General features: G+C 42.8%; 1 protein-coding gene across 1 annotated transcript; it reads left to right on the top strand.

The window, feature by feature from the left end:
* Positions 1-5,053: 5,053 nt before the first annotated feature.
* Positions 5,054-8,951, top strand: LOC102704782 (glucan endo-1,3-beta-glucosidase 3). Its single transcript, XM_006649589.3, has 4 exons — positions 5,054-5,317; positions 6,943-8,199; positions 8,281-8,308; positions 8,401-8,951. The coding sequence occupies exons 1-4, from the start codon at positions 5,185-5,187 to the stop codon at positions 8,558-8,560; spliced, it is 1,578 nt and encodes a 525-aa protein (XP_006649652.1). The 5' UTR covers positions 5,054-5,184; the 3' UTR covers positions 8,561-8,951.
* Positions 8,952-12,175: the final 3,224 nt, after the last annotated feature.

Below are 12,175 nucleotides of genomic sequence, written 5' to 3'. Positions count from 1 at the left end.
CCGTTAGGCACTCTCCCCGTAGCCGTGCCGATGCCACGTCTCAGCAGGTACTCGGGCCGTGTCGTGTCGGCACGGGCCCAGTAGCGGCACGTGGGCCTGTGCAGCCCGGCCGGCACGCTGGCCCGTTGGCTCAAACGGAGAGGGAACCGGAGCAAGGGAGAGGCAGGCGCGAGGGGGGCCACGTGGTGGGCCGTGGACGGGCGGAAGTGGGGCCACGGTAGGTGTGCTGGAGCAGGCAGCAGTTGCCGCGTGGCGCATCAGACGGGAGGAGGACGCAATTTTTTTTGAAATTTGAATGGAGTGCAGGGAGCCAGGGACGCCGGGAGGGCACGTCCGTTGCTCTGCCCCTCTGCGCATGCGGTCTACAGTCTACTCACCATATGTTGAATGCTGAAATATAGAAGGGTATTTCTCTATTTGGAAATATTAACCATAGAAATAAACTACTAGTATTAGTTTTATTTTTTTGACTTTTATACTTATAAGTCAGATCTTAAATTGTTAACCTTAAATTTAAAGTAGATTTTAGATTTTTTTTATCATAGTTATTTTGTAACATTTGATTTTAGATCGCTAACAATACGTATATAAAAGTTATATTCATAATTTTTTATTTGAAGAAATGTTGTGTGATTTTTTATGAAAAAAACAAACAATCACCCTATGTAATTAATTAAATGAGTGTTTCTTGGGATATAAAGGATATTTATGCATATAAATGTTTTATTTATGTATAAAGTTTATGAACATAAATATTTTATTCACGTTTAAAGTTTATGAATACCTATGGATAAAGTTTGTATATGTTTATGTAAAAAATGTATGAATGGAAATATTTTATTTATGTATCATGTTCGTGAGTATAAATATTTTGTTTATACATAAACTTTACCAATGGAATTTTTTTACATATATATAATTTCAAGTATAAGGTTGAAATTTTAACTTCGCTTTTATTTGAAAGGAGAACTTAATATAAGAAAAAATGTTAGGAGGGTTGACAGTAGCACAAGCTGACACAGAATACTTGTTAGAACGCCAACATGGGTATTAGGCAATGAAGTTCATGTAAAATACTTTGTCACAGTTGTGTTAATCATAAGATCGACAAGGCTCTACACCACTACCGTTGAAAGCACAAATAGTCAAATTGATAACAATAATATCAAAAAAAATATTTGGTCAATTTGAATGGTTATTTGGGGTTATTGAAATATTTTGTTAGCACTATTTTTATGCAAGAAAATTAAATTTCTTGATCTGTCAAATCCACCACAGCATAATATTTTTAATAATTGGAATATATGTGTACCTCTTATAATAACAAACAGAAAACACAACTGATGGAAACATTGTTACTAATTTCACTTTGGTTAAACTATCATTTTTTTGAACTACAAATAACTCGTGCGATAAATATTTGCTCGGTATCATATGATCACTTAATATCTGATTTAAATATCGATTATGTAATGTTAGAGGACATAATAAAATTTGTTTTTAAAATCATATAAAAAATTACATGTTATTTGAGAGTTGCACAGTTGTTTGTTCATATGATTTATTCGAATGTCAACAAAATTTATTTATTATAAGAAGACATAAAGTTGTATGGGATGCAACTAATATTTGTATAAAGTATATTTGCTTGAGCTTAGCTTTACATGGTTTAAAATTGATGTTAATATTACATAGTGTAAATATTTTTTCAATTTTAATTATCCTTGCAATATGTGAACTTAATATTGTAGCAATTTGAAATTAGTGTATAAACTTGGCCTTCCTACGTCTAGAATTACCGTCGAAAGTTAAAAACATGTACTTGTAATGTGTGACAAGCTAATCAATTATGCAAAACTATAAACTGTTAACTGGTGGTTTCATGGTATTTTGCTAGAGTTTGTTTAAATAATCGGATAAACAAATGCTTGATATACAACCATATACGAATATTTGTTTTATATGACTGCATTTGAAACATTTTATCTTATTTGCATCACTAAACTGAGTATTCGGGTTAGCATGTGTATAATACTAGTGTATATTTGGTAGCCATTTGAATATAGCATTGTTGCAGATCTATATTATAAAACTTGGACAACTTGATTTTAATATTTTCCTGTTAATATATAATGTGAACAAAAGTTACATTAAAAGTAACAGTAATCACGCCAGGAAAGATTTTTTTAAAAGAAAAAACTTAAAACGGTTCCTCCCACATCCACGTGTTGGGTTGTATTGATGTGAGCCTACATTTCAGTGCTTACTCCATATTTTTTTTTATATGACGCCGTTGACTTTTAGATTCACGTTTGATCATTCGTCTTATTAAAAAAATTATATAATTATCAATTATTTTATTATAATATGATTTATTATTATAAAAACTTTAATTATGTATTATAATTTTATATATTTAGATATAAATTTTGAATAAGACGAATAATAAAAAGTGATTCTAAAAATCAACGGTGTAGCACGTAAAAATAATATGGATGGAGGGAGTACAATAGGTGTGGGCCGATGGTGCTGTGGCCTGTGGGCTGGTGGGCATGTGGAACGAGAGCTCAGTGCGCGTGACGTGGCATAGCAACAGTCAATTTTTTGCGGATGCGACTTCCCTGTGGGGCAGTGGCGAAAGGGTGAGGTGTTGGTTGGTCCTGTGCTAGGTGACGAGGAAGGAGGAGAGGAAATTGGGTTGGATAGGGTAGGGTCTTTGAATCATATAAATATAAAAAATAAGAAATAAAAAAAAGATTTTGAAATAAATGTAAGTGTAAAATAGAAGATCGTAAAATACAGAAAAAACGTAGGAATAATCGTTTGATTAGACCATATGAAAAACAAAGAAATTTGAGAAGAGATAAAGACTTGAGGTTCTATCTCTTGTTAAATTTCCTTTGAAACTTATATGGGAAGAGGCATTCCATAGAAATTTCTAGTATTCCATAGGATTCATTTCTTTGATTCAAAGGGTTTCGTTGGAAAAATTCCTATAAGAATAAAATTCTGTAAAATTATTATGAATTTCCTTTAAATCAAAGAGGGCCTTAAGGTAGTGTTTTTGGCACTCATTGATATCATCTTGTTTCATGTTATCTACATAACTATTAAAAATATAAAAATTAATAATTTAGATTAATGTAAGATATACAAGACACAGGCAGGTTTTAAATCAAAATCTACAAGTTTTAACATGAATGTGCATCCACTAGTTTTAGTTTAGTTTATTGTTTTTACACTTATAAAAGTTGAATTTGAAGTTATTTATCGACGATCATTTAGACGACAAATGACAAGTAAGAAAAACGTACGCTATGCGCTAAAATCCGGCTCCCGATGGATTGGGCATGGTGCGCAGCGCGGTGCTCGTGGCACGCCGCGCGCACGCACGATGGCGTCTCGTCGGCTTTCGGCATCGCTCGCAACGGTCGTCTTCGCAGGCCTCGGCGAGACGGGACGCTGCTGGTATAGTACAATTGCACAAACGACTACTGAGGTGGGTGCAGCGCCTTTTCTCTGCTTTCTGCCTGGGTGACAGCACTTGATTGGTACTCCCAACTCTCCAACGAGATGAAAATTTGATCATCCTGGGGCATGAGTTCACTTCTCTTCGTTAGATCATGCGATTAAAATTAAGAGCACGTAGAATAACAATTAGTAAGCTGATTACAAGCATGCGTGAAGTAGTAATAAAATGAAAATCGAAGAATGTTGGCTCTCATCTCATCGAAGAGCTATCTCTATATGTGCTCGGTACATTAAATACATAACTATTGGATATATTCTAAACTTGCTCTAATCATACTTCCATGACATTACAATGGGATGGTAAAACTGGTGTCAGTGTCCTCGTGCATGTCCTGTGCAGCAGTGCCAAAACACCTCTGTAAATCAAGGTACCAGGTGAAGTAATCATCACTAAACACCATATTATTTCTACAAAGCCACGTAGCCTAACAAAAAGCTCCTATAAACATCACTTCTACTCTGCTTTTCTGTTTTTTTATGCAATGTTGGACTGCGGTGCAATTTAAATGTATTCTGAGGGCAAGTCTTCCTGAGAAAATACTATCCGTACGATGGTTGTCTATGATTCTAGTACAATCAAAAGAGATGTCCTGTGTTTGCTTACGATGAATTTGTTTCCCTTAGTTGGTAGACACAGACAGAGTTGTTTGAAACTTCGTAAACGATAGATCGTATGTACAACGGTGTTCAGTTTTCCTGTGTAAAAATGTTTAAATGAATGCACTTGTGTGTTACTGGATAAAGCGCAGTTTGATGAATGCATTCTGAGTTTCTGAGATGATTCTTTTTCTTATGAAAAAATGTGTTATGAACAGTTGAGCATACTTTGAATGCATTGTGTACTGTAATATTGTGAATTTATGAAGCTAAATGCATGACTACTACGCGCGTATTTCCATCTGATAAAAAACATGACTATTATTGCACATAATTGTACATATACTCCTTGTGACATTTTATTGGAAAATATCTTAGAAAAATAGAAAGTGCAGTTGTTTAAAAATGCAAATTTAATTTGGACCGTGGCTATAGAAAATTTATAAACCAAAACCAAAAGAAACATGTACTGATGTACACAGAGGTTGGAATTTCATTTTTTTTATAGCTGCTCACCTCTCCAAAATGCGTGGACCCAGACATTGCAAAAAGTTGAACCCCTCGGCTCTTCTCCCAAGAAGTGGGTCCCACCCGAGACAAATACAGCAATTACAGATATTACTGAGCATCTATACTAATCTCCGTATCCGGTTTAAAACAAAGTTATTCCAGTGAGATCTGATAAAATCCGTTTTAAAATAAAGTTATTGTAGTGAGATTTGATTTCAAATTTCTATGTACGTGTATATCGGGCGGAAAAATAAGTTATTTCACAATGGACTACTATTAGTACCGCGCTGGCACGAATCTCAAGGCATGGCAAACGGCTAAATCGGATTTTCCGCTCCTTTTCTGTATTCTCGTATTTATAACCCCCACTTGCCCACCCTTCGTTCCAGTTCACCGTCCCTTCTTCCACCACCTCCACCTCCTCCTCTTCCTCTTCTTCTTCCCCTTTCACACCCTTCTCCTACCATAGCTTGCTGGCTTGGAAAGTTAGGGTTTTGTAGGTTTCTTTCGGTTCTTCTCGTTTGTTCGGAGAGGAAAATACCGAGGATGGAGAACGCACATCAAGATTGTTTCTTCGCGGTGCTGGGCTTCTCTTGCGGCAACATGAAGAGACTCTTCTCCTTCTTCTTCTTCCTCCTGCTGCTGATACTGGCGGTCTCTGTTGTTCACGGCGAGGATGGTGAGATTTCGCTTCCCTTTTTCTCTCTTGTTTACTCGATCTCATATGTCCCCTCCCCCTCTCGACGGTGACATTGCTATGCCTCGCTTGGATGTGGTTGCATGGATCGATTTCGCCATCTTTGCTATTACATCGCCGATGATATCTCTGTTTATTGGGCTAGTTTTCTTGCTGCGATCCTGGAGACCTCTAATCATTGCGACTGTGGTTGTGACTGGTCGAGTGAGTGATGTTTCTTTCTCCCCGGATTTCTGCTTGTCGTGTTGTGGTCTGGTGCTACTAGAGTTGCCATGTAACCCCTGATGGTTAAGCTCCACCGTTAGCATTAATATCTCCACAATAGATTAACACAATCACCAAACATAGCGAAAAAAATCTCTGCTTAGTGATTTAACTCCTAGCTAGAATGGCCTGCAATACCAGTCAGTAGCTTTTGGGGTTTGGATTTGACTACTTGTCCTGCTCACCTTATTCTCTGCTTGTCTTGTTGGTCTGCCTGGGATTCCCTTCTCTAAACTTCCCCCCATGCACTGCATCCTCAGTTGCGCCCCTTCACGTGCACTAGTTTCTTTATCAGTTAAGCATGTTCTGTAGGAACATCTGGTGTCATTATCATATTATTATACGAACATAAACTAATATGTTTGGAATAGGATTTTACTTGTAGCGAGGGGAACGAATACTACAAGCCACTACCCACTACTAGCATCAGACGGTCGCCATCACTAATCTATCCACTGAAATGCATCATCAGACCCAGCTTTCCACAGTACTAGAAGTTCGCAACACAACAGCTAGCTGTGGATCTAAGGATCTTTATGGTGGCTTTGTGCATAAGTTTAAGGTGAAAGGTGATGGCTCCCAGGTTACACACAGCTTTGGCCACTGGCACCAGCCTTTGTGGGGCCTCATTGTCTGCCTCTTTTCCGCTCAAACTACTTGATGTCATAAGTTGGGCACGGTCGCAAACATTTGACCGTTGCAGTGGGGTTCGACGCTAATCATGAGGCTAACCCCACGGTAATAACTCGGTAATTATAGTATTATACACACGGATGACTTGCTGATTGCTCTGTGCCCTTGTCAGCACTCGGTCAATCTCTCGTTTGACTGGTTGGTGACGGCTGTTTTTTTCCGGGACCACCTGGCAGTGTCATTGCCATTAATGAAAACACGTCTCCTAGTTTGTGTGCGGCCCAGCTGGTGGAGGTCAGACAGAGCGCCTTGCCTGCGCAGACGAAGCAGAGCGGTGCAGCGTGCGTGCAGGGGTGCATCGCTCGCCTCGCCGTGGCCACACGGCATGAAAAGAAAAGGACGGGATTTTGCGCAGCGAGGTGGTGGTGGTGGCTCCTGTTTCCAACGTATTTTACCTTTACAGCTAGCTTGGCGTCCTCCCAATATCACCCATGCTCATTTTTTCTGTAGTAAAACCGATGTGATACATTTTGGCCCGACCGTTCCTTTTTGTTGTGGGTAGTGGATGGAATACGAGTGTTCGAGCGACAATGATTTGTCGGAGTTTTGAACCGTGCCATTTTTTTTCTGTTTATTCTTCGTGTTTTGCACCGTACTGGTGGTACAGTTGTGGTTTTGTGTTTGTGAACTTTATTACCGTTGGTTCGCAGGGGCGTTCATCGGCGTCAACATTGGCACGGCCATGTCATCGGTGCCGGCGCCGACGCAGATCACGGCGCTGCTCCGCTCGCAGAACATCCGGCACGTGCGGCTGTACGACGCCGACCCCGCGATGCTCGCGGCGCTCGCCAACACCGGCATCCGCGTCGTCGTCTCCGTGCCCAACGAGCAGCTCCTCGCCATCGGCAACTCCAACGCCACGGCGGTCAACTGGGTTGCCCGCAACGTCGCCGCGCACTACCCTTCCGTGAACATCACGGCCATCGCGGTCGGCTCGGAGGTGCTCTCCACGCTGCCCAACGCCGCGCCGCTCCTCATGCCGGCCATCCGGTACCTCCAGAACGCGCTGGTGGCCGCGGCGCTCGACCGCTACATCAAGATCTCGACGCCGCACTCGTCGTCCATCATCCTCGACTCGTTCCCGCCGTCGCAGGCCTTCTTCAACCGCTCGCTGGACCCGGTGCTGGTGCCGCTGCTCAAGTTCTTGCAGTCCACCGGCTCGCCGCTGATGATCAACGTCTACCCGTACTACGACTACATGCGGTCCAATGGCGTCATCCCGCTGGACTACGCGCTGTTCCGACCGCTGCCGCCGAACAAGGAGGCGGTGGACGCCAACACGCTGCTGCACTACACCAACGTGTTCGACGCCGTCGTCGACGCCGCCTACTTCGCCATGGAGTACCTCAACGTCACCAACGTGCCGGTCATGGTGACAGAGACCGGGTGGCCGCACAAGGGTGACCCGTCAAACGAGCCGGACGCCACCTCCGACAACGCCGACACCTACAACAGCAACCTGATACGGCACGTGATGAACACCACCGGCACGCCGAAGCACCCCGGCGTGGCCGTGCCAACGTTCATCTACGAGCTCTACGACGAGGACACGCGCCCTGGCTCGGCGTCGGAGAAGTACTGGGGCCTGTTCAACATGAACGGCGTCCCGGCGTACACCCTGCACCTGACGGGCTCCGGGGTGCTGCTCGCCAACGACACCACGAACCAGACCTACTGCGTGGCGCGGGAGGGCGCCGACGAGAAGATGCTGCAGGCGGCTCTCGACTGGGCCTGCGGCCCGGGCAAGGTGGACTGCTCCGCGCTGATGCAGGGGCAACCGTGCTACGACCCGGACACCGTCCAGGCGCACTCGACCTACGCCTTCAACGCATACTACCATGGCATGGGCATGGGCTCCGGGACGTGCTACTTCAGCGGGGTCGCCGTGATCACCACCACCGATCCGAGTAACATCTCAAACCATACAAAAGTTTGCTGCTTTTGTCATGTGATTCTTTGGGCTTATTTCGTCACTCTGTTTTCTTCAGGCCATGGATCTTGCGTTTACTCCGGAAGGTATGTTTTTTTCTTAATATTCCGATGAAGTGTTTGAAACAGAATCAAGTGGACTTGTCCTCAAACCTGTCATCTTTTTTTTGTGCGTGCAGTGGAGGGAAGAACGGCACGTCGTTGCTGAACGGTACCTCTCTGGCGCCGTCGGCGAACTCCACGGCGGACTCCGGCGCCCACCGGGCGATCGGGGACGTGTCGTCGTTCGTCCGCGCGGTGGTCGCTGCGCTGCTCTTGAGCGTCGCCATCCTGTTGTAGGCGGGTGTCATGGGTGGAAGTTAGTAGTACTCTCCAGTAGGGAAGGCAAGGCAGCAGAGTTCTCCGTAGGCATTCATGAGAGATTCTTTTTTGGTGTAAAATGGGATTGGCCAGCCTCGGTGTTGGGTGGTGGTGGTGGTGGTGAATTGGTGATCGTTGTCATTCTAGGTGGAACGAACCGGATGATGTTCATTTCGTTCATCTGCTGCTCTTTTAAGGTGTTTGCAGAAGCTGTCAGTGTTCTTGCGCTGACCAACCACAAACAAAATCCTTGCCCCTCAGCGAACTGCTTCACTCGTTTGGTTGATGGTCTTCTGAATCGTGAGCGGATCAGGGTTTAGTGATTATCATCGTGATAAATCGTGATTATTGGTAAGTCGTCAGGGTGTGATATCGGTTTGTCAGGAACTATCATAAGAATTCAATTTTTTAAAAAATATAAAATATTCAAAAAATCGTAGTGATATCGTGGAAACCTATTTGATTATCATCAGGAAACCGTCATGATTATCGTCAAAAATGTTGTAAGGAAATCGTCATGGTTATCATCAAGAATATTGTGTACGGCAAAATACTGCCGTGAGGAAACCGTCATGATTATCATCAACAATATTGTGTACGGCAAAAAAAACTGTCGTAATAAGAATATTGTGATTATCGAAATGGAGAAAAAAACTGTAGTAATAATCACGAGACGCCTTCAGAACCGGACGCCTCGATTTAAAATTTTTTAATTTCAATTTACACTGTTTTTACACGATAGCAGGTGTTTTAGCCAAACCGGCATGGTTTCAGGAACGAGTTGGGCTGGAACAAGAATCCCAACGGCGCGCGGCCCATATATTGGGCCGGAACGGGATTTTCACTTACGTTAGGCCCATAGGCTCCAGATTCCGCCCTAATCGCCATAATTAAGGACTATAAAACCCAGCGCCTGCGACTGTCCCCTCTCCTATCCCCCGCGCGCCGCCGGATCACTCTCCTCTGCTGCCTCTGCCAGTTCAATCGATCGAATCCATCGGAAGAGTGCGCGAAGATCCTCCGCTTGCAGTCGTTTCGCCCTATGAAGAACAGATCTGCTTCTCGTTTTCTGATTCCGTTTCGGTTTCATTTGCTCGTTTTCGAAGCACTCTTCTCGTTTGTAACTCTCTCGCTCGCATCGCCGATCTGGTGCCTGCGTTTCGGGAAGAGATGCCCAAATCATACACGCGAAGGATCTCTGGACATGCGGCTTCTGCTAATAGATTCACGCATTTTCTCGTAGATCCAACAGTTTTTATCTTCTCGTAAAAAAAAAAATCCCTCTGCGTAATCTCTTTGTTTGTTTTAGTTTCGTTCTGTTGCGATCTGGGGCTCGATGATGACTACTCTTTGCTTTAACCACACCGAATACGAAGGCCTGAGGAAGTGTGCTTTGCCTGACCTCTCTACTTTAGTCCTCTCCTCTCTCGGCGATTCCTCGTGAAATCTCCTTCTCATGTCGAAGAAGTTCGTTCTTTGGCAGGAGATTGAGATGGAAAGATTCGGCGAGATTTGTGAGCGCCGTAGTGCAGACGGCAATGCCTCTTTCGATGGCTCTTCACGTGTGGAAAACTCTGGCCTTTCACTGAGAGCCTAACACAATCGATGTATTTATTTTGTGTTCGTTATCGTTTTTTTTTTTGGTTTGCCGCATTGGCTGGTTGTTGGTACTCATTCGCGTTACGATTCAACAAGCAACATGCAGTGAATAACAGAAATATTTTTCGCAAGTTATGATGGATAATAGGTAACTTAACTCTGTCCACAACCAGAACAGACTCAAACCTGTGAACCGGTCACGCATTCAAGGGGTGCAACTTGATGTATTCCTTCTTTTAGTCTATTATTATTATGACTTAATTAGCCGGTGGAATCGGATCCTCTGATAAAAATGCCTTTTGTGACGTGGTTATTGATATATGGGTCCATCTGGTTAGGATCTCGATCTTTAGCTGGTCTGCAGAGAACAGCCAGTATTATGATCCTATGAATTCTGGACCTTCTATAGGTCTCCATTTTTTCTGAAATCATTTCTGTTATGATCAAGCGATCACCTTTGCACACGGTCGTCAACAAGCACATTGACATGACAATTGACCGAGCTCAAGCTGCCAACTAACCTCATTAACTATGGCGGCCACTCCACTTTCAGCCTTTCCTACTGCTTACCATAGCGACGAGCTCAGGTCTTCAGGCCGGCGGTTGCTTTCATCCGAGGACAGAGGAAGGCGCTGCAGATGAGCAGGGTAGTTCATAGCATCAAAAACCGCACTAATTGTAATCATGGTCCCAAAATCCAGCGTAATTGCGATTACAATCATGGTCCAAGAAACAGCGGCTACCGGCCGGAACTGGGTCCTTAGCCAGTTATTAGCCGTAAGCCTGTAAGAATATAATCTATTTATACGAGCTTGTACTTGAATGAAAATTTATGTAGTCTCATGTTTTCAGACACCAAAGAGCATCACGGATTTCGGTCATTGGATTGCATGAAAGATTATTAGGCCATCCTCCATATAAGTTTTATGGACACAATTACCTAGAGTGACATGTCATCTAAAAAGTTTAAAACTAGGATAAAACACCTCTCTCAGTGCATAGTTTCACCTATTATTGTTTCCTAGGTTACATGTAAGACACAAGCTGTCTAAATAACAGAGCATAAAAGGTTTCATCTTTATGAAACTTATTTCAGCTCTCTCTTCGTTAATATTTTGTTACATCATCAAAATGTCTACATGACATCCTATATATTGTCCATAAAACTCCCATTAAGATTGGCTTTAGGCACACCTATCGCATGCATTCAAAGGGAGATGCCTCGCTAACACATGCTTTGGTAGAAAATATACGCCCATGTATGTAAATAGTTGAGTGAAATTGTAAATCCATACGATTGCCGCTTTCGTTGATTAATTAACGTGGGGGCATCTATCCATTTCAAAGGGATAAAGCCTTGATGCGTAACCAAGAAAATAGTGAACTTTCATAAATGCGATCTATATGCCTATGTATCGCGCGCGGTGTTGCATCGCTGCTGAACATGAGCTTCACAACGACATGACACCAGCTAGTGATAAACCTAAAGTGATGATACAGATGGATGGCTTCCTGCTGAAGCAGGCAGATCAAAGAAAAGGTCAGGCCTGATTCACATCAAAACTTGAGAGAGACAGGGTGGAAATGGGTATTAGGTCTTTATTTAGATAGAACTAGCTTCAAGCTGTTTGTCGTCTTCTTAAATTTTGAGAAGTCTGGGTCATACACTGAACTTGTTGACTAAGCTCTTCCGAAAAACTTGAAATGGACATTGTTGTCAGTCTGAAACCTCCGTGCTAGGAGTATATTTAAGCATATATATAAGTCGTGATTTGCAAATCTCCTAAAATCCAAATAAACTGTAAAAAAAAATTTCCAATTGCACGTAAACATCGTTGAAGAGGGCAAATGTGGCATCATGCAGACGCAGTGACTAGCTGACGGCCAACACATAGGCCCTGTTTAGTTCCAAATTTTTTTCTTAAGAACATCACATCAAATCTTTAGACATTTAAATAAAGTATTTAATATATATGAACATTAAAACTAATTACA

Source organism: Oryza brachyantha, chromosome 3 (assembly GCF_000231095.2).
Source record: "Oryza brachyantha chromosome 3, ObraRS2, whole genome shotgun sequence".
Taxonomy (NCBI): Eukaryota; Viridiplantae; Streptophyta; class Magnoliopsida; order Poales; family Poaceae; genus Oryza; species Oryza brachyantha.
The sequence above is the reverse complement of the archived record's forward strand: the minus strand, read 5'-3'. Positions and strand labels throughout refer to the sequence as shown.